The following is a 22,686-nucleotide window of genomic DNA, read 5'->3' as shown; positions in this document are numbered from 1 at the left end:
ATTATGGTATGTTCATACAATGAAATACTCTCTACCTGTTAAAAATGCTGATATAGATTTATATTCATTAACATTAAAAGATGTCCATCATATTTAGTTAGGTAAGAACAGTAGGTTAAAAGAATTTTTTATATCCATAAAGTCTTGGAAAATATCAATTCCTTAATGGAGGTGAACTCTGAGTGATAGGTTTCACTTTCTAAAATCTTTTTGTACTATCTAAAATTTTTTGCAATGTTTAAGTATTACTTTAATAATCAAAGAAATATAATAAATATTTCTACTTTGGAAAAATAAATATAAGAATACCATGTAGCTTTGTATCTCTTAAGGTGAAACAGCATTTTTTCATATTCTCCTGGTAAGAATGAAAATTGATTCAACTGTTTTAGAAAATAATCTATTACTATATATTCAGAGACTAAAATGTTCATATATTTTGACTAAATAACTCCATTCTTATAAATCTCTACTAGGGAAATAATCCAAAGTATAGAAAATATTTTTCATAAATGCAGTAAAATGTGTATGGCTCTATTTTTTACAACAGTGGTATAGGAATGATTTAGTGAACTCTTACACAGTCACAAGATGAAATCTTCTGCAGCAGCTTTCAATACTGACTATCAAGATTGTATAAAAACTGGGAAAAGTGCTTTTTACGTTACTGTATTTTATGGAAAAAAAACAGTAAATTATATGATCTCAACTATGTAAAAATATGTATTGCTAAAACAATAGGAGAAAACAGTGTGTGTCAAAACCTTCACAGAGGTTATACCAGAATAGTGAGATTAGATGTAAATTTTTCATCTTCCTTCTACCTTCTGTATTTTCCAGGATTTTTGCAAGTTAAGTTTTTGGTTTTGTTATTTCGTTTACAATGTAGTTGCCCTATCTTTGGGGCCCAGGAAACACATAAAAGGGGAAAATAAAACCACTTTTACTTACTACATCTCTGTCATTGTTACTTTGTACACAATTTATTCTTAAATTCATGGTAACCAAATTTAATTTTTTAACTCCATACTTTAGAATTCACTTGACTCTTACATTAGCTTGTTATTAAAGAGTGAAATTAATTTAAATTGTATCTAGAATGACTCAGCTAGTATCTTTTGCTTTCCTGCCATTCCACCACTGATGAGAGTAGTCATCCCTTGGTATCCACGGGGAATGATTTCAGGACCCTTCCTGGATACGAAAATCCACGAACCCCCAAGTCCCTTGCATAAGATGGCCTAGTACACTGGGTCCTCTGTATCCGCAGATGCATAACCTGCGAATTGATTATGATGGCAACATTCAGATGCAAGTAGAGACCAAAGGAGCCCACAAAAGGCAGGCTGGTGTCCTGCTGTGGCAAGAGCACAGGCTTCCACCCCTACTTCTGCTGCCAACTACCGGAAAGACCTTGAGCAAGTACCTTTAATTTCTGTGAGACTCAGTTTCTTCACAGGTAAAACAGCATAAGCATGCTTGCCCTAACAACCTCCCAGGGTTTCATTGAAAATCTAATTGTGTGGAAAGTACTTTGAAACCCATAAAATGCAATATGAAAATATAATACATAAATACAAAGATAAAAAATATAATATGAAATAGGCTCTATTATAATCCACAAATAGAATTCTTAGTACAATAATTTTCCTGTTGTATTTGGAAAGCTTCAAAGTGCTTCATTTTGCAACAGAATATATATTATTTTATGGTAATGATATGAAAACATTTATCTGACAGATACTTTTGGTAGGTATCAATGATTCGATATTAGATTTTCACTAACAATTATTAGATATTCACTGACAATGCTTAGACTCATCATACTGGTATTAAACAGAGACCAAAGTTTTCTTTCTTAATTGTATTAATTTAAAATAGCATTTTAATAATCTGAAAAAAATTAGAATATTTTTTATAGAAGACTTGCTCATAGTATTCAAGGTATATTACTTCTTTCAGCCAAATTTCATCACATTTTTCTGTTAAGATTTAGACAGCATAGTAGAAATTGTCTCTAGGTACTCTTTGAAATTGTTCTACTTTGTAAGGCAGCACTTCATTTTAGTATTGGATATTGGCACAATATTTTTTTTGTTCTAATCAAATTAAACAGCTTGATATTAAGTACATTTCAATTTGATTTTGTTTTATCTTGTCCAGGTGAATTATTTTTTCATAGAAATATAGTATTTCAGTTAATAAATCCATGTTAAAAGTGTGAAATTCAAACATTCTTAATGTTTTTATGACTTCTGAATACATTAAAAGTCTGCAAGGGACTATAATTTATACAAGAAAATGCTCACAATGTTTTATTTTTATTCTTTATTATATTCCCTGGCACATTAAGAATGTTATCATTTCAAGCATGCTGTGAATTTAAATAATCCTCTTCTACCAAAGCAAATGTTACTGTAATTATTTTTCAAGTTATGATACACTTTAACAAAAAAACACAATAAGAATGGCAGTAATCAATTGTGCACACCCAAACTGAAAAAATATATATTTTTTTAAATTTTTTATTTATTTTATTTATTTTTGGCTGCGATGGGTCTTGGTTGCTGCACGCAGGCTTTCTCTAGTGGTGGTGAGCAGGGGCTACTCTTCGTTGCGGTGCGAGGGCTTCTCATTGTGGTGGCTTCTCTTGTTGCGGAGCACGGGCTCTAGGCACGCGGGCTTCAGTAGTTGTGGCACACAGACTCAGTAGTTGTGGCTCACGGGCTCTAGAGCGCAGGCTCAGTAGTTGTGGTGCACGGGCTTAGTTGCTCCACGGCATGTGGGATCTTCCCAGACCAGGGCTCGAACCCGTGTCCCCTGCATTGGCAGGCGGATTCTTAACCACTGCGCCACCAGGGAAGCCCAAAAATAATTATTTTTAGTTAACAAAGGATATAAATATGAAGCAGAGAAGCACAAAATTATTTTTTATAATTACAAAGCCATTCATAGCTGCAAAGATAACTCAAATACATTCCAGCATAAATTGCATACACATTTCTTTAATGCAGCTCATATCCCAGCATCACACATTCCCTAGGGCTCATGGATACATGCTGCACCCAATACTGTCTCACTTCTGAATGTTACCTTGGTACTAACAGAAAAAAAAATCCCAACAATTGGATGGAATTTGGCCAGAATAATAAGCAATACCAATTATTAGAACAATTTTCCTGTACTGATGAGGGTGCCCTTCCCATCCTTTTTCAGTTCTGTAGAAATTCCTCAACCAAATATGTTATTTTAGTGCAGAAAGTAGTGAATCCCTACCTGCAGTGTGCATCAGAATCTCCTAGAGGGTCTGTTAAAAATGCATTTGCCAGGGCCAAATCCTATTCTGATCCAGAATGTTTAGGGTGGGCCTTGGAAATGTGAATTTTCATTACATGTGGTATTCGTTTGTGAGGGCTGCCATAATAAAATACCCAAGACTGGATGGTCTAAATAACAGAAATTTATTTTCTCACTGTTCTGGAGGCTAGAAACTCAAGATCAAGGTGTCAGCAGGGTTCGTTTTTCCTGAGGCCTCTCTTCTTAGCTTGCAGATGGCTGCCTTCTGGCTGTGTCCTCATATGGTCTTTCTTCTGTGTATACACATCCCTGGTGTGTCTATGAGTGTCCAAATTTCCTCCTTTCATAAGGATACCAGTCAGATTTGATTCGGTCACAATCTAAAGGCCTCATTTTAACTTAGTCACTTCTTTTAAGGCCCTATGTCCAAATACAGTCACATTCTGAGTACCAGAGGTTAGGACTTCAACATATGAATTTTGGGGGAACACAGTCCACTATGTAACATGTGCCCTAGTGTTTCGGATATAGGTGACTCAAGGTTCATACCTAAACAAACACCAATTCAGTCTGTAGGTAAGCTAAATGTGCACACTCACCTCAGTCATTTAGTTTTATGTGGCTTATTTTGTGACAACTTCCAGGAGGGTCTTGCTATTTCACTCTTAAAGAAAATTATCATTTGGTTTCCATCCTTATTGTCTATCATGCTGCATAAAATAGTCTCTCCCACCCACCCTGTTGATCTCTTTCTCTTCTACTTTACTTTTTTCTTCATACTTATCATCACCTGACATAATGTCTGTTTTTCCTCACTAGAACGTAAGCTCCACTTTGTTTTTCTCACCACTCACTGTACACCCCCCATGTGTAGAACAGTGACCCAGGCAGATCAGAGTGTCCTGGAGGTGATCCTGCATTCCTTCTGTCAAGAAAAAGCAAGGTTGGGACTTCCCTGGTGGCGCAGTGGTTAAGACTCCGCCTGCCAATGCAGGGGACAAGGGTTTGATCCCTAGTCCGGAAAGATCCCACATGCCTTGTAGTAACAAAGCCCATGTGCCGCAACTACTGAGCCCACGCGCCACAACTACTGAAGCCCACGCGCCTAGAGCCCGTGCTCTGCAATAAGAGAAGCCACCGCAATGAGAAGCCTGTGCACTGCAACGAAGACCCAACACAGCAGAAAGAAAGGAAGGAAGGAAGGAAGGAAGAAAGAAAGGGAGAAAGGTGACAGAACTAAGGAAACTAGGCAATTTCATTGTAATAAATAACAAATATTAAAAAAAAAAAAGAAAAAGCAAGGTTTTCTGCTGAGAAGGAGCTGGGGAGGTCGTAGGGCAGGAGGCCTGAGAAGAATTAAGATTTGAAGATCCTTTATGGAGAATGGGAGAGGAAGATTAGAGGGAGTTCAAGAAGAGCTGGCTGGCAGGGTTCAGAATACAGCTAAATGTGGAGCCCGTGAATGTCTCCTATAGGTACTGTTGTGTGAGCTCCGGCAGTTCTCACAGCTGGAGAGGAGCAGAGAGGGCAAATGGTTATTTTGATTCCTCGGTGACCACCATTGCTCCTTGGGATAACATTTGAGGCCCTTCACCATAAGTTTCTATTTACATTACCTGTTTACTTCTCAGCTACACCAAGTTTCTTTTTCTTCCTTAAATACCCTATATCTTTTTTTTTTTAATTTTTTTATTTATTATTTATTTATTATGTTTATTTTTGGCTGTGTCGGGTCTTCGTTTCTGTGCGAGGGCTTTCTCCAGTTGCGGCAAGTGGGGGCCCCTCTTCATCGCGGTGCGCGGGCCTCTCACCATCGCGGCCTCTCTTGTTGCAGAGCAGAGGCTCCAGACGCTCAGGCTCAGTAGTTGTGGCTCATGGGCCCAGTTGCTCCGCGGCATGTGGGATCTTCCCAGACCAGGGCTCGAACCCGTGTCCCCTGCATTGGCAGGCAGATTCTCAACCACTGCGCCACCAGGGAAGCCCCCATATATCTTGACCTTGTTAGTACCGTTCCCTTTGAATTCTCAAACTTTCCCTGGCTAATTTTTGGTTCTCTTTTAATGATTCAGCTCAAATATTATATTTTGAAAATGTTCCCCAGTTTCCTCAAGTATTAGCCATAGTGCTAAGGTCATGCCTCTTTTAAAGCACACTGTCTTTGGAATACAGACCATCTTTAATACAGGTTCAAGATCCAGCTGTCATTTACTGTGTGATCTTGAGCAAGATATTTAACATTTTTTTTTGTCCTTCAGTTTCCTCATCTGTAAAATGAACACAATGATAAGCCCCTATTTTAGAGAACTGTTTGAAATGGTGAAATAAGATATCAGCAAATGGTGCTATGTCTTCCTCTCTTGATAGAAATTTCTTTAAAAGCAGGAATCAGGTCATGTTCATTTTTAAATTCCTAACATTTGACAAAGTGCCTGGCACACTGTAGGTTCTCCAGAATTGTGTAATAAATTAATGATCAATGGAATTACAGAGGTAGTTGAAGATGCTACTAGGGTATACAAATTTTTTTCCTAAGTTAGAATTACAGCAAAGAAAGAGCAAGGCTTGGGAATGCTTACAATCAATTGTGCAGGAAAGAAAGTCAGCTTTGATAAAAACAGAAAAAGATTGTTTCTTCAAGGAAATAAGTTACACACAGAAACATTAAAAACTGAGAACCATTACACTGGCAGGCAAAATAGACATGGACATTGTATTCATGGAACTTACAGTCGGATACATTGTCCTATCACAATACCCAATGCATAACAACTACCACATTTACAGAGTTTCGGACTTTTTGTCTAACTCTCTCAGTAGAATAAACTTTGAGAAGAGCAGTTTCCCATTTAACTCTGAATCTCTAGCACCCAATAGTGTTTAATACACAGCGAGAGCTCAATATGGAAAAGTTTAGGAAATTAATGACGTGGCACAGAAGGAAGCGAAGCAACTAGTAACTCTAGTGGAACTAGACAATTACATTCTCAGTTACTTTCCACAACTCAAGCAGCGGAGAACTCACTCCCCTAGAGGAGCAAGCTCCTCTTCCCAAGTTCCTGGGATTCTCACCCCACGATCGGCTGGGAAACAGGAGCGAGGCACGTGACAAAAAGAAACCTTCTTTGGATTTCAGCGATTCCAGAACCTGGCCTGATGAAGCATCCACAGGCCTAACTGCGTTATATAACTTAAACTTCCTCCACAACCTTGAGGTACCACACCAAAACCTATTTAACCCATTCGGTGTGGGTAGGGACGAGGCCCCGCCCCCGATTCCAAATTAGCCAATCCAAACTGCCAGAATCGGTAGCGCGGTGTCTTCTGGGATCTGTAGGCTTCCGAGGCCAGGCTTTCTCCCAGCTTATGACTTCAATTCCCGGCGGCCACAGGGACCCAAGGTCGGCCATCTTTCTGGGGGCGCACCACGGAGCAAACCAGTGGGCGGGTCCTCGCCCCTCCCCGAAGTGGCCAGGACCTGTGCTGTTGGTGTGGGCCGGCGATTCCCACGTGGTGCGGTGACTCGCGGTTGCAGCCTCCGGTCCTCTCTAACTTCCCCGGCCTCTGTACCCGCTGCCTGCAGAGATGCCGAAAATCAAGTCAGGGGCGAGCGGCCGGTGCCGCGAACGGCAACAACAACGCCGGGAGCTGAAGAGCGGAGGAGGTGGGGACAGCCGGGAGGGAGCTGGGGTCCGTCGGGTTGGGTCTTCCGGCAGGACCGAACCCGGGGCGCGGACGGAGTTCTGGGCCGGGACAGTGAGACCAGGCGTGGCCCGCGCTCTGGGAGCCGCGCAAGTCCTGGGTTTCCCGGAGCGCCGGCCGCAGGCCCGGCGCGCAGCCTCTGGCTTCCTTTCCAGCAGAAGGGGTGAACTGAAACAGTCTGTCATCCCGGCTCCAAGCGTGACGTTTGGTGGCTCTTGTTGGCGCACATACTTTCCCCCAACTATCCTACTTTCTTCTCTGGGATGGTCCAATATTTGATTTTAGTTGGGAAATTAAGGCTATTTCATGTTTTCTTCCAGGACTCACGTTCAACACGGGGATTGGGCAGCACGTTTTGAAAAATCCTCTCATTGTTAACAGCATTATCGATAAGGTGGGTGTGGAAGAGGAGAGGGAGAGAGTTATTGGGTTACTGATTTTATTCTTAGGAATATCTGAGCACAGAAAGGATGCCTGGCACAAAATAGATGCTGTATAAATACTTGTTGAATGAATTGAGGAACTGTGTAGGATTCACAAGCTGTCTTCAATATGATTTGCTTCCTTCTGTGGGTCTCGGCTTCTCCTGGCTCCAAATTCTTTTATCTTTCTGTAGATTATTTACTTCTTAGCTTGACATTTCTACTTGTTCGATTCCAGATTATTATTCTTTTATTCGCAATCACTTTTTCTAGGCACCATCTATCACTGTTAGTTTTTGTTTACTCCAGACCCTAAAAGTATGTCTAAACAGACACCTTTGGAAGTTTGTTCCCCAGAGAAACCTATATGGTATAAGCCAATGCCACATATAAACTCTTTGGAGTATTCTTCCTGTATGGCTTATTGATGTTCTCTTATTGTTTTGGATGATTGGGTGCTAGGACAAGAAACACAGGTGGTGCAAATTACTTTCATGGTTGCAAAGGAAGCATCCTGGAGCTGTAGAAAGAACATTACATAGAGAATCTCGACTTAGTGTCGCTTACAAAGTGAGAGTTGGCCTAGCTTTTTAACCTTTTTGGCTCATGGATTCCTTTGAGCATCTGATGAAAGCTATGAACTGCAGCTGTGTGCATACAGACACCAAGTTTTGTGTACAATTTCTGGATACTCCTGCATCCCTGAAACCATACCTGGATGTAGAATTGAGAAATACTGGTACAACGTGTTATGGTTCTCAGGCAAGGTCATCATTTTGACCTTTCCAGTTTGAACTTGGTGATAACAGAGTTGGTAACAAGATGCTGTTGGAATCTTTTCAAAGGTAGAAAGCAGAATGCCACTCTCAGAAAGAACTGCTGTTCCTGCTTTTCTGACTCCTAACTATTGCCCCAAGTTAGGAGAGGTGTTAGATTTCCACTTGCACCTAATGTTAATGAGATAATTTTTGTTAAGCACATAGATCATGAAGGAATCTCCTAAAAAGGGAGTCAGGATAAGATCTCACTGAGCACTTTTGAGTAAAGATATTCAGATGTAAATTAAATTATTACAGATGTGCCTGTAAAGCTAAAGTGGTTGTGCTTGCTTGTAGGCTGCCTTAAGACCAACTGATGTGGTGCTGGAAGTTGGACCTGGAACTGGCAATATGACTGTAAAGTTGCTAGAAAAGGCAAAAAAGGTAAAAAGAGGATTTAGTGTTTGGTATCAGAAATTACTATGTGAGCAAGCTCAGGTGGCTTACAGATCTATTTAATTAATTGCTCCTTTGCTAGAAACTTTATCTTAGAAAATATGAGCGAACTGGGTGAAGGGGGTCAAAAGGTACCAACTTCCAGTTATAAAATAAGTAAGTCGTGGGATGTAATGGACATCATGGTGACTATAGTTAACAGTACTGTGTAGTATATTTGAAAGTTGCTAAAGAGAGTAAAAATTCTCATCACAAGAAAATAAGATTGTAATTATGTGGTCATGAATGTTACATATATCTAATCATTATGTTGTACACCTGAAACTAATGTAATGTTATGTGTCAGTTATATCTCAGGTTTTAAAAATGGATTAAAAGAAAAAGAAAATATGGGGTATATCAATCAGGAAAACAAACCACATTGGATATTTCAATACAGGGAATTTAATATAGGGAATTGGTTACATGGTTATTAGAGGACTAAGAGAAAAAATGGGAACACTGAGGTAACCCAATAGTAGTAATTACAAAGAGCAGCTACCACCTCTAGGCTCAGGGGAACAAAGCACAGCAATTGGAGTTATTGGAACTTAGGACTTTGGAGGAGATCTAGCACAGGCCTCTGAGATTAGGGTGTCACCTGGCCACTGCTGGTACCTTCTTTGTCTCTTGGCTTACCTAGTTCCAGTTACATTGGACCACTGTTGTGTCTTCTGGTGGAAGCAGGCAACACATTTTAAAGAACCTATCTGAAGAGAGCTCAATGAAGAGACCATTGACAAAATGTGGGAATGTTAAGGGAACCAGTAAACATTAGTGAAAAACCTAGGGACTAGCAACAGCAGGAAGTAGTTACTATCCAAAGACCTCAAGGGGCAAGAGGAGGGAAGTGTGTTACCAGAGCCCAGTAAGAGCAGGAGCCATCGAACAGGGGCCGCTCATAGCAGAACACAGCCGCTGCCAAAACTTGTGCAAGGCACGGGCAGACATTGGGAAATACTCAACGTTGCCCTTTGCACCGGTAATGCCTTTCATCAGGCCATTGCCTTTCAGTAGTCAATCCCAACCAGAAGTCAAAGGGCAGTGGAGCTGAACTGTATCACCCTACAGGCACAGAGAAAGCTGGAGAGTGGACCTGGGAGCTAAACAGCACATATATCTACTCTGTAGATGTGGTCTTCCTGGAAGTCAGTAAAACCTCAGCTTATATTGAAATAAAATTAAAATTTTAGCCTATCTGGTATCCCTTTTCATTTACTTGAGAAGTTATCTGTGCTGTATGTTCTGGATCTTAGTAGGTGAGAGAAGTGATATATTCATTCCAGGAGCAGTTGCTTTGTGTGCTTCTAAGAACATTTACTACAAAGACATACTGTGTATTTTTTTCGTCATCAGTTGCGTTACAAAGCGTGGAGCCATATGAACACAATAATTCTGTCAATTATTTGGGTAGAACGCTCACATAGTCTGGTTGTCTACTTTTCTGGGTGGTGTTTTTGTTGTTTCCTTAACCCCATTCCCACATTTTGTAAAATACTCTCTTCTTTAAATTCTTAAATAAGTTCTTTAAAATATGCTGGTAGAGTACAATTGAAGGAATATTGATGGTAGAATTGGGAAAAGGAGTTTAATTCATTTAAATCATGTAAGAGTTTCCATTGAGATAACAGGAAAAGATTTATACTCCATAATTAACCTAAAAAAATTTTTTTTTTTGAATTTAGGTAATCGCCTGTGAACTTGACCTAAGGCTAGTAGCTGAACTTCACAAAAGAGTTCAGGGCACGTGAGTATACATAATAGAATTAAAGTGCATTTCAGTCTCATGAAACAATATTCTTTTTAATTGCTTTTCTTTTCTTATTATCAGGCCTCTGGCCAGCAAACTTCAAGTAATGGTGGGTGACGTGTTGAAAACAGATTTGCCATTTTTTGATGCTTGTGTGGCAAATTTGCCTTATCAGGTATGTTTTCAAAATGTAGGGAACATTATATATACTAAATTGTTTTCTGGTGTGTCTTTCCCAGAACTAACTAGTTAATTCTCTTACAGATCTCTTCTCCTTTTGTCTTCAAGCTGTTGCTGCACCGACCTTTTTTCAGGTTTGTGACAAGAAGAACAAAGTTACTGCCAAATCTTAGGAAAATTGACAGTTTAGGCCATGAACACAGACAGCCAAAGATTAAGGTTACTTCAGTTGAAAAACTACTGGAGCACTTGTTTTGTAGAAAATACCAATTTGTGTGCCGCTTTCTCTCTCTCTTCCTCTCTCTCTCTCTTTCTTTTTCAATTGCCAGAGTTATTTGGGGGAGGTGTGGTCTAAGTCCTGCTCCTGAGACCAGGTGGCCTTTCCCTATTTTCTCATGCTCTTGCCATTAGCCCAGGTCAAACTTTTTATTACCTTATGTCTAGATTCTTACAGTGGCCTCCTAACTGGTTTCTAGTACAATCTGTACCAGTAGTTTTCAAATCGCAGGTCAAAAACTCCTTAGTAGTTATAGAATAAATATAGTGAGCCATGACTGTCATTTTTTAAAAATTTATTTATTTTATTTATTTTATTTTTGGCTGCATTGAGTCTTCGTTGCTGCACGTGGACTTTCTCTGATTGTGGCGAACGGGGTCCACTCTTTGTTGTGGTGCGCGCACCTCTCATTGCGGTGGTTTCTCTTGTTGAGGAGCACAGGCTCTAGGCACATGGTCTTCAGCAGTTGTGGCACATGGGCTCAGTAGTTGTGGCTCTCAGGCTCTAGACCACAGGCTCAGCAGCTGTGGCACACGGGCCCAGTTGCTCCATGGCATGTGGGATCTTCCCGGACCAGGGCTCGAACCCATGTCCCCTGCATTGGCAGACGGACTCTTAACCACTGCACCACCGGGGAAGCCCCATGACTGTCATTTAGAAAAAAATGACATGGAATAGAATATATCAGAGGGCATTCAGCGCATGTCATTATAGTTGATTAGTTATAGTTGAGGTGATTATAGTTTCATGAAACTGTTTGTTTGAGTTCCCTAAACATATATACATAGAGATATTTGTGGCAGGTGTTGCAACGTCAAATGTATTTCTTAGTGTGACTTATTGTCAAAAAAGTTTGAAAGTCAAATCCCAGCTTTGAAGATGCTCTTCTCCTGTTCAGGAGCCTCCCCCTTGCTTGCTGAATAAAAAGTCCACTTTCCTTAACCTGTTAAATCAGGAGGACACTGATGTCACCACCTGCCTCAGCTCTTCCAGAGGGATGTTTACCGCCCCATGAATACAGTTCGGCTACTGAACCAGTTTTGTTTGTTTGGGTTTTGTTTTGTTTTTTAAAATATTTATTTATTTATTTGGCTGTGTCGGGTCCTAGTTGAGGCACATGAGATCTTTCGTTGTGGCACCTGGGTGCCAGAGCGTGCAGGCTTAGTTGCCCCGTGGCACAGTGGGATCTTAGTTCCCCAGCCAGGGATCAAACCTGCGTCCCCTGTATTGGAAGGCACATTCTTAACCACTGGACCACCAGGGAAGTCCCTGGGTTTTGTTTTCCTAGAGGGGCTTATGGACTAGTGCTGATCTGAAATACTTTCTCATCTGATCATTGAGGGCTTACATTTGCATGGGGTTGGAGCTACGGCCATTACACAATGAAAAACAAAGGCAGCTGGATCATTTTGTGGTAATAAAGCTCAGGCTGAAAGTGTTCTCCTCCCTTCTGGCCAGCTGGACTAATTATTCACCCCAGATATTGCTTTGCTCTATTTCCCACTTAAGAAAAGTCATTGCAGTTAAAATACATTTATAGTTGAAAATGACCTTGTTCCTTATTCCTTTCTGCTGTCTTTTCAGATGTGCTGTACTTATGTTTCAAAGAGAATTTGCTCTCCGACTGGTTGCAAAACCTGGAGATAAGTTATACTGCAGACTGTCAATTAATACACAGCTATTAGCACGTGTGGACCATCTAATGAAAGTACGTGACTGTTGTTGAAATAATGTGGCTTAACTCATCCTTGAGCATCTAGCTGTGCCTTCTGGGAGGAAAGCATATTTGATTACTATTTAAAGTTGTTTTTGAGAGGACTCCTTAAACATTTTCTGATTAATAGGTTGGAAAGAATAACTTCAGACCACCACCCAAGGTGGAATCCAGTGTCGTAAGGATAGAACCTAAGAATCCACCACCACCTATCAATTTTCAGGTGAGGTTAAAATAACTAGGTCATTCAGTAAAGGGAAAAAAAAGTCCAACCTGGAAGATGTGTGTCTGTAAGCAGCAGAAAGGTAATGAGTCAACCTAAATGTCTAAACAGGAGAATGTTAATTATACATCCCTGTGATGGAGTAGATGGAATTATTTGACACAAGATAGTTGTTGAGGCCCTCAAGAGCAAGGAAAATGTTTGCAAAAGGTAAAAAGATTAGAATGCCATTGCGATTTGCTGAAGATTATAGCTATGGAAAACATGTATCTATTTGAATAAGACATGGGAAACAAGATAAAATGAAAATAGTTGTGTTAAATAGTATGAGTAACACTTTTTAATCAAAATTCTAATTTCTGCCATTTAAAAAGAGAAGAAAGCCAGATGATTTGATGTAAAACCTTACTGCAATCACATGGGATAAAAACGTGATTGCTTATGTGGTCAGTAACTGGTGGCAGTGGAGTGGTTGTCAGTTATTCCTGCAAGGTATAACTTTATACCTTTATATTGCACAGGCTGTATTGCACAGGCTATATTCTAAATCATGTCTGTCTTGAGTTTTTTGAAAATGATACTTAGATTTAAATAAATGCCATGTTCTTTGTTCAGATGTGGAATATGTATTTTTTTTCTATTTTTAAAATTGAGGGTAAAATATTCAGTGGGGTGCACGGAAGTGTGAAAATCAAGTATGCATCTTACTTTTGCATATGTGTGCCAGCCAGATCAAGATATAGAACATTTTCTTCACTCCATCACTCTTTTCATTTTTATATATTAACACAAAATAATACCTAGTAGGTATAGGCAGGGTTTAATATTCTGTAAGAAAATATCCGTCTACTATTTCAGGAATGGGATGGCCTAGTAAGGATCACCTTTGTTAGGAAAAACAAGACACTGTCTGCTGCATTTAAGTAAGTATTTTACTAATTTATGATGTATGAGGGATCAGTGCTTCAGATACTGTGCTAAGTGCTAGAATTTGGTCCTTTTTCCTGAACAGATACCCTAAAGCATAAACATGATCCATGTCCAGACACATTTTATCTTTTTAATTTTGTACTTTGGGAGGCAGGAGAAGTTAATGAAGAAAAGTTCCTGGACTTGGGAATTAGATCAGGGGTTTTTTGCAAAATGGGAAAAAACCAAAAACTGACCACACATCTGCCTAGTTTTTCCTTGGAAAGATGAGGTGATGATGGACCCCTTCCACATTTTTGAGATTCATGGCATTTTAACTTGGAAAAATATAACAGCAATTTGCGGCCCAAGGTCAAAAGAAAGGTAAAAGCCACAATGAAAAAAAATGTTTGTAGATGATGTTTTGTGGAGTCTAGAACTTCTTTAAGAATGTGAGAGATGTTTATCAGGACTTACTTTTTAAATATTAGTAGTTGCGATTATTTCAGAAGTTTAAATATTCAACAGCTTTTTTAGTTCCTTAATTTTGCCATATGGAACATAGATTTAATCATAATAAACTTAAAGGAAATTATTTATAATCTGATTTGGGAATAATAGTGATATCATGTCTTTATGTAATACAGGTCAAGTGCAGTGCAACAGCTACTGGAAAAAAACTACAGAATTCACTGTTCGGTCCATAATATTGTAAGCAGAAAATGTTTCTGTTGTTTCAATAATTTGTTGTGTTTTAAAATGTCCCTCTATTTCCTATTCTGTTTCATATATCATTACAAGATTCTTAATTTTGAACATTCCATAGGATCCTTAAAAGACAGTATGTCATGTCTAACTAGCACTAGAACTTGAATTCTAACAGGTCAGTGCTGCTATGTATTTTGCAGAACATATCTGAACACCCTTGAATACTCCATCCTCTTTTACTGAGGTTTTTTTTTTTTTTTGCCATAAAAAGATTCAGTTGAATCATAATTTTCTCAAAGTTTTAAGCTTGTGTAACTTACTCAGCTTAAAATAATTGTGTACCATTTGCTAGCCTTTGAATTGTGGCAGTCCCTTCTTGCTTGTTGCTTACGTAGCAATTACAAATTTAAAGTTACTATTTTCTCAATCACTTTTTTTTAATACCCAGAAATTGAAATAATTAGAACAAAGTATGAGATAAATAGCAGATTTCTGGTTGTGAACCTCATGTCTCTTTATTATCTGTGCAACATTTTCTTTAACTAGTTGTGTGTGTGAGCACACATAGACATATCCATATATAATGACTGTGATGTTTGATAACTTTTTAGTTCTTTCAAGCTAATTAAACGGAGCGGACAGATAAAAGCAAATTTCCTTTGTATTTTTTTATTCAGATCTTACATGGTTTAATGTACCACATTGCTACCTCCATTTTATGAATAAAGTCATTGAACATCTACCTACATAGGAAATGTTACGCTGGATTAAGAGAAGTTTTTAGATGAAAGATGTAAAGTATGACATATTCTCAAGGGTTGGAGAGGCCATCTATGAGAAAAACTTAACTAGCTGGTAAAATGAAATTTGTGCCAAGAATATGTTACTTTTAAAGAAGTAGCAATTGCTGTAAAATTTATTTTGTAGCTTTAGTTATTTTATGTGTTATGAAGTATTTTGTGACGCCTGAAACAACTATTTCAGAATTTCTAAGAAGAAAAAGGGCAATATACATGATTTAATTCATTCAAGGTCTTCTGTGTATTTGGTATGTGCTAAAAAATCAACCACTTAACTAATGAGAGATCCAAGTCTTAATCTGCACAAACAGGCTTTCCAAAACTATCATGAACAGATAAGGTGACTGTTTATGACTTACTGAACTAAAAAAAAAAAAAAAAAAAAAAAAGAGTCAAGGTGACTTCATTAAAGATATGTTGTTCATTTATTCTGAATCTTATATTGATAGATAATACCAGAAGATTTCAGCATAGCAGATAAAATACAGCAAATCCTAACCAGCACAGGTTTTAGTGACAAGCGGGCCCGTTCCATGGACATAGATGATTTCATTAGGTAACTACATTTTCCTTTTCCTACATTTTTACATATCTTTACTGTGACACCTTCAGATGTAGAAATTTAAAGGCTTTTAAGTGGTATAAGGTGCTGCTACCTGGGAGTTATTGCATAGCACTTCCATGGTATGGAATAGTATTTGGTGTAGAAGACGGAGGCTAGTTAGCTGCAGCAGAATGAACACTTCCTGTAAGAACTGTAAGAACAGTGGTGAAGAACAGTCCGAGCCTGGAGTAACCTCTGTGGCCATGTGTGTGGTGGTGTGCGTGCTCCTCCCCTCCAGCCCCCTCCCCCAACTCCCATTCATAGTTAGTCTTAACAGTTTGTCTCTTCAAAGTAGCCTGTAAGGTAAAAGAATCATAATATATACAGTTGGGTCTTTTTTCTTTATTGAGAATAGCTTTTACGTATGAAATAATATTAGTTACAATCATATCTGGTTATCATTTCTAACTGGTTCAGTAACTTATTTTGTGGACTGAGGCATAATTAACTGGGCAATATAGACCGAAATTTGTTCTCCTTGGATTAAGCAAGTAAGTCTTAGGAAAGCAGAGTAAGGCGTCAAATTACCCAGGTAATTATTAACCTGTATTCATCGTTTTTAATCACTAACACTCTGATTTCCTAACTAATAAACCATAATTTTTTTCCTGTTTATCCAATTCATTTTTAAAGCTTCCATGGTCTAGAGGCTGATAAAAAAGAGGGTAGATTGTTATAAAAGTCATTGGTTTGACTTTTCTATGCTAGAAACACAGTTGTATGTAACTGAGACAAATGGCGCTTATATTTTATTGGCAGGCTAGCAGTACTACTGAGTCTTTATTAGATGTTAATCCTAGGAGTTGAACATTATTCATAAGTACCCATCTTCCTTTTTCAGATATCTTAACCCATCTCGATGGTTCTTATGGGGCCATTCTGAAAATAATCTCAGGCAGGTCTAAGTAGAAATATTTCATCTTATTTTCCTTCATTCTTATTAATCTTCTTCAAGGTTACTAAACATGCAGTTTGCTAACTAGGATCTAATAAGTACACAGGTGTCCAGAGAGAAGCAGTGAGTATTTAATTTGAACCTCAGTAACAGTGAGCTCAGAGAGGAAGAATGGACACATGAGATTAGCCATTCATCTCTCTCCTGCCTCTAATTCCAGACAGCTTCACATTCACTTACCAGGCTGAAATGGAACAAAGGGCCAGTGTCCTCTTAGGCCAGGGATAGTGTAGGTCTAAGATCATTTTAGTTAAATTCATCATGCCTTAAGACATACAGGCTATGACAGAAGAGGCACCAAAATGATGTGGTTTTAACCAATATACATCTCATAAATTTAGTTGAAGAATAAAGTTTCTTTAATGACTAGTGTTAGGAGTGGGTGGGCTTCACAGGTTCGCTGATGTATTTGTGTTTTAGAATTCATGGTATAGGGACTATGTATGCACTGTTACTTGCTACAAACTAGCATTTCAATACCATCCCATTTTGGTTTCTTTTTTCAGATTGCTACATGGATTCAATGCAGAAGGTATCCATTTTTCTTAGGTATCTGCAGAAGAGAAGTTTCCAAACTCAACAAAGTGGAATTATATATTCTTAGTAATTTGAGAAGATGAACTATGCTTGGACACTATGTGCTTGACTATTTTTGATTTACTACTGTTGTCACCGTTTATTACTCTGAATTTTTAAGGAAGTAAGTCAATTCTAACTATACAGGTTTTTTTTTTTTTTTTTTGGTTTTGGTTTGATTTTAATATATAACATAGGGCAGGGTCCAATTTATACACGATACTCTTCAAGTTTAAGAGCCGCAGACACGCACAACTTTACACTTAAAAGTTATTTCTAACAGTGTATTATATAAAGACGTTACACTAATATTTCCTATGTTATATATTACTGTGAGAACCTTTTTTTAGGATTTTAGCTCTTTAGGCCTTTGTTCTTCAAGTCATAAGAAAGTTAAAATATGCTTAATTTAGTCACATATTCCCCATACCATTTCTTCTTGTTATTCATGTGTACAGTAAAGCAATTGTTTCCTTGCTTCCTAAAATGTTATTTTGCTTCTCTCCTTCTTTCTCTGTTTATCCTATATAATTTCTATCACTGCCTACCCCTTTAGCAATCCTGCAGCATAATAGGCTAAGGTTCTAGGTAAGCCTGAGTCTGCTACTGCCACCACGTGGTGCCAGGCATATTCCTTCCGGGCATTCCTTACTTGTGAATGAGGATGCTCAACTAGAATGAAATGAACTATAAGAGTGTATGTTTTTTCTTGGGAGGCAGTCATAGATGTAAAATTTCAAAGGATTTTATAAATCAACACTGGCTTTAAAGTTAAAATCCAAATTCTTTTAACAGAGGTACACTGAGTGAACCTAGAAGGAAAGATAGGTTGTTTGCATAAACAGATTTTTTAGAAATCTGGCTTCAAAGTGATACATTAAAACATTCCTATATAACTAAAATAATGTATATTTTTAGTTAATTATTATAATAGGGATATCAGCTTTCAAGTCTGAGAAAGTAAAGAATGTTTAATCCAGATCCAAAAAATTTAAGTTATTCTTTAAATAATAACTGCACAAAGCCACTTTTGTTACATAAATACTACATAAACTTAAGAGTAGGTTTTTTTAATCTCACAAAACTACTTAATTAGCAAAGTTCACTTGTACCATCTCTATCCTTAAAGGAAAATTTAAATTTAAGATTGAATTCAGCTTTCCCTCTTATTTCCCTGTCCTCCTATGGACTGCTGAGTTTTAGTCCCTTTTATAACCTTCAGATTTCCCTATCTGTAAAACTGAAGGAATGGATTATACTACCAAGATCTTTTCTGGTACTGATTTTTAATATACCTTGAATACTAACCAGAATGAAGCCATTATAGTATAAGGCAGTACATTTCATATTGAGGAGACCTTCCAGAGATAGTACCCTTCTAATTTAAATAATAAATTAAGACTAATCTGTTGTGCTTTAAAATGAGTAAATTCACATATCTCTTTATGATGTCCTTTGAAGATCGGTTAGGCTCAGAAACTACCTTTTTAAACAGCCTCTGTAAGGTCAATAGTAACAGCTCTCCATTCTTCCTCTTCTCCTTGAAATAAACACAAATAGAACATACCTTACAGCTGCAAGAAAACCTGAGTCCCTTCCAAAACACAGGTGATTGATTGTATTGAAGTAAACTGTCTCGAAAACTCATTCCATAGATTTAATAATAAGCACACTGTGAAAATCTACACTTGCTCTAGATTTCAAGTTTACAGAGGAGCTTTTCACCATGGCGTTAGGATTTCCCACAGCAACCTTCTGAGATCTGTGGACAGTGAAGTAGGGAATCTGGCTCATGTGACTCTATTCATAGCTTCCCATTAGCCCATATGAATGAGCTGGTAGTTCCCTAGAGTAAATCAAAACAAGACACCCTTGGGAGACTTTTTGTTGTGGTTAATGTACTCCTAGACACTATCCTGGGAACTGAGGGAAAACTCCTAGAGAAGATATATAAATCTTCTAACAAAATATTTACATGAAAAGTGGCCAGTTTTCTTCCTTGGAATAGCAATCTGTAAAAATAAGTGCCACCATTTAAAAAGCAGCATGCCCTAGATGAACTGATTGGTGAGAATTTAGTGATTCTCATCAAATAATGGTGAAACATCATACATTAGGTAATGGGTGGAGCTTGGGTCAGATCTGCCTTTTAAGGCAAAGTCATCTCTTTCTTAGCTTAAATTCCTTTTCAAGAGAGTTCTGTACTGTCTATACTTGGCTTAAACTAACAGTTCTATTATGGACTACTTTCAATGTACATGTACATATTCATGCATCAGAAGCCAATTTCCTTTAACAGTACCATTTAAAAGGTACATTTTGGGGTGCTAATGGACACTTCAACTTAAGTAATGGTATTGGTAAAGATCAAATTGCACTATTAGTCTTGTTCATACCACACTGGAACACACACTGCATATATATGTATTATCCTAAGATAAAACTCTTTTCAGAATTTCATTACTTTTTATTATACACCAACTAGTTTATATTTTAGTTCTTTACAAAGAAAATGCTAAGAAAATCATAACCACGTGTTACATGGTTTTAAAATCATAATTCCAGGTTTTTTACATAGAAGATGGGATGGTCCAGCAGCTGTGTCCACTGTCGCGGACTCTAGTTCCATTCAGTGGTACGGCACATCCTGCAAGTCTAGTCGCACACACAAAACGTCTCAATTACAGTAAAGAGGTACACACAATAAAGGTAATTTACAACGACAAATAAGGAATGTAATTTATCTTGGCTGTGCTTCAGAAATTTAGGGTCAGTAGCCTTAGTCAAGGCACAAAGCAGGAAGAGGTGAGCACAGCTGTTTCTAGAAGTGGGCAAGGTATGTACAGTCACTGATGAGGTATGCATGCACGCAAAGGATTTAAAACTGCTCAGTCTTGCTATGAAAATTGAACTGAGTTAAAAGGAAACGCTGTGGCTTCCCCCTACTATTCACCTCTGGATCAAGTCCACAATCTTACTTCATCATACAGAAAATAAAATTGGCAAGGAACTTCAAAAGTAAATCACTATGTGGGTAAAATGAAACAAAATGCTTCACTATTCCCAAGCCTCGGCTGTGCCTCCTGGACTAGAAGCATCCTGTAGACAAAGGAGAGTTTCACAAAACTGAAATGTCATTCAGGTTGAAGGGACAAGACATTTCCCACAGACACTTAAAATTTCAAACTTTCGAATGGCCCTTACAGCTGAACCATTGTATGTTACAGTAGCGAGGGTGGGAATCCTTTAGCAGCAAATGCTGATTTAAAGGGCACGGGGTCTCTTCGGGTTGATTTGCTTGCTGGCCTGTTCTTCCTCTTGTAGAGCTGCACGAAAAGATTTCACTTTATCTTGGAAAAAGAAAAGAACAAGGGAATAAGTTTTGCATTATATGCAATGCAGCACACAACTTTATGGGTCCTATCAAATCAGCTCCCTTATTAACTCAGGATTTTTCCTTCTTTGTTGTCCAGAAACTCAGAACAGTGCTCAACTGTAGCAGCAGACTCATTAGATTCCTGGAAATACTTGTAGTTTTTTTTTTGTTATCTTCAACAGATTTCTGTTCTATTTGGCACATTTTACAGCATTCAATTTTAATTTATTTGAATTCCTTTTTGCAGTGTAAAGAGGCTATATATGTGTGTAAAGTAGACATTTCTTCTCTCAAAATTAGAAAATGTCTACTCCCAATTCCTATTTTACCTTTTTAAGCTATGAAATTTTAAGATTATTTGAGTTTTTAAGAAGACATGTCATTTTTTCCTTATCAGGGATTGCAAAAGGGCATGATGGGGAAGGGAAATTACAGGACATACATTTCTTGGCCTTACAGTTCTGTCCTACTGTCTATCGTGTACTGATTCAGTCACTTAAGAGTAAGAAATACGTTAGTAAAAATTGGAGGAGGCAAATAATAGCTGTGTGAAGATGAGAAATCTTTCTATAACAGTGGTTCTCAATTTGGGAGTGATTTTTGCTCCCCTCCCGGGGACATTTGGTAACGTCTACAGACATTTTTGATTGTCACATTGGGGTGGTACTACTGTCATCTAGTCAATAGAGACCAGGGATATCTGTAAGCATCGCACAATGCACAAGAGATAGCACCTTCCAACAGTTTCCCAACTTAAAATGTGCAAAGATTGTGGCTTTCAGAAAAAAGGAGAGATATAAAGTTGGAATCTCAATTTCTTTCCCCTCTTCCTAAGTAAAACGATGTTGAAAAAGTCGACTTTTCTGAAATTTAGAAAGGAATTTAAGGGGACTTCCCCGGTGGTCCAGTGGCTAAGAATCTGCCTTCCAATGCAGGGGACACGGGTTAGATCTCTGGTTGGGGAACTAAGATCCCACATGCCATAGGGCAACTAAGCCTGCACCGCAACTAGAGAGAAGCCCGCGTGCCGCAATGGAGACCCAGCACAGCCAAAATAATAAAAAAGAAAAAAGAAAGGAATTTAAGGACTGCTGGATTTGATGCCTGGTAATATAAGATAATAGCTCCCAAACTTCTTAAGTTAATAACAAAATTATCTCTGGATGGTAAAAAAAATTTTTTTTCTAAGGAAGGACTGAATAATATAATATCTAGGTAGTAATTTCTTCAAAGTTTGGATATACTTGCTTATACATGAATCCTGAGAAAATTAAGGAAAGGAACTAAGTTGAAAGCTACATCTTACAAAGAAAAAAAATTAGGATGCATTGTGCTCTGTCTTCTGAATAAAATGCATACCGAAAAAAGCTGCTTGTGCATTATGACAGATTAGAAAAATGATCAAAACACTTTAAATCAAGGCTTGAATATGGAGAACATGAAAAACAGCAAATTTTAGAAACCCTACATCTGCACAAACAATTCTAAATTGGCAAAACGGTCACTGCTGACTCTAGGATATGATTTCAAATAACCAACTTTACAAAGAACCTAGTTTAAAAAATTTGAAGCAGCTTGTTTGATGCTAAAAACTAGCAACTTCAGTCTGGTTTCATGTTGCATTGCAAGCACACACAAAGAAGCCTACTTGCATATAAATGAAGATAGCTAATTTGCCAAAGCCTAAGAAATCAGCACATACAATACATGCTTATCTGAAGTGGCAGAGATAAGCTAATTAAAAAGCCAAGAAAGAAGCCATGGCATGTAGGTAAACCACATGCCTCCCTTCATAAGCAAAGTAGAGTTGTTTTGAGACCTTCCCCTTCATTTTTTAAAACAAGTGTTCAAAGGAAAAACATGACAATATGCACAGAAAGGAGAAGCACATAGAAGGCTATAGAAAGATGACCCGTAATAGACCTAAACCAAGGAAAATAATT

General features: G+C 38.1%; 3 protein-coding genes across 12 annotated transcripts in view; 1 reads left to right on the top strand and 2 right to left on the bottom strand.

Annotated features, from left to right (window-relative positions):
- Positions 1-6,528, bottom strand: part of IPO11 (importin 11) — a 215,814-nt gene extending 209,286 nt beyond the window's left edge. For both annotated transcript variants that reach the window (XR_009007224.1, XM_007176049.2), the window contains exon 1: positions 6,367-6,528. The gene's annotated coding sequence lies outside the window, so the exon portion shown is untranslated. The remainder of the gene's footprint in view (positions 1-6,366) is intronic.
- A 186-nt stretch (positions 6,529-6,714) lies between these two features.
- Positions 6,715-17,436, top strand: DIMT1 (DIM1 rRNA methyltransferase and ribosome maturation factor). Of its 2 annotated transcripts, XM_007176056.3 has the most exons (12): positions 6,715-6,958; positions 7,317-7,390; positions 8,534-8,620; positions 10,357-10,418; positions 10,503-10,596; positions 10,686-10,735; positions 12,463-12,586; positions 12,723-12,815; positions 13,674-13,738; positions 14,372-14,435; positions 15,682-15,788; positions 17,298-17,436. In XM_007176056.3, exons 1-12 carry the CDS (start codon positions 6,880-6,882, stop codon positions 17,338-17,340), a joined length of 942 nt encoding a protein of 313 aa, XP_007176118.1. In that variant the 5' UTR covers positions 6,715-6,879; the 3' UTR covers positions 17,341-17,436. The 2 variants fall into 2 exon arrangements, with proteins under 2 accessions (XP_007176118.1, XP_057395735.1); XM_057539752.1 differs by lacking the exons at positions 6,715-6,958; positions 7,317-7,390 and having other exon boundaries at positions 8,562-8,619; positions 10,355-10,418.
- The window catches only part of KIF2A (kinesin family member 2A), a 76,977-nt gene continuing 69,925 nt past the window's right edge, over positions 15,635-22,686 (bottom strand). For all 8 annotated transcript variants that reach the window (XM_057539743.1, XM_057539746.1, XM_057539745.1 and 5 more), the window contains one exon: positions 15,635-20,717. In XM_057539743.1, coding sequence (XP_057395726.1) covers positions 20,632-20,717 — 86 coding nt within the window. In that variant the 3' untranslated portion in view covers positions 15,635-20,631. The remainder of the gene's footprint in view (positions 20,718-22,686) is intronic.

The sequence above is a fragment of the Balaenoptera acutorostrata genome, chromosome 2 (genome assembly GCF_949987535.1).
Source record: "Balaenoptera acutorostrata chromosome 2, mBalAcu1.1, whole genome shotgun sequence".
In the NCBI taxonomy this organism is placed as follows: Eukaryota; Metazoa; Chordata; class Mammalia; order Artiodactyla; family Balaenopteridae; genus Balaenoptera; species Balaenoptera acutorostrata.
This window is presented reverse-complemented; position numbering and strand designations above follow the sequence as displayed.

What these genes read in the sequence shown, in the direction of transcription:
- DIMT1 (XM_007176056.3), top strand. Translation starts at nt 6,880, where the DNA reads ATGCCGAAAATCAAGTCAGGGGCGAGCGGCCGGTGCCGCGAACGGCAA. An exon ending in TTAACAGCATTATCGATAAG is followed by an intron (nt 7,391 to 8,533) that starts GTGGGTGTGGAA and finishes GCTTGCTTGTAG; the next exon opens with GCTGCCTTAAGACCAACTGA. An exon ending in TGCTAGAAAAGGCAAAAAAG is followed by an intron (nt 8,621 to 10,356) that starts GTAAAAAGAGGA and finishes TTTTGAATTTAG; the next exon opens with GTAATCGCCTGTGAACTTGA.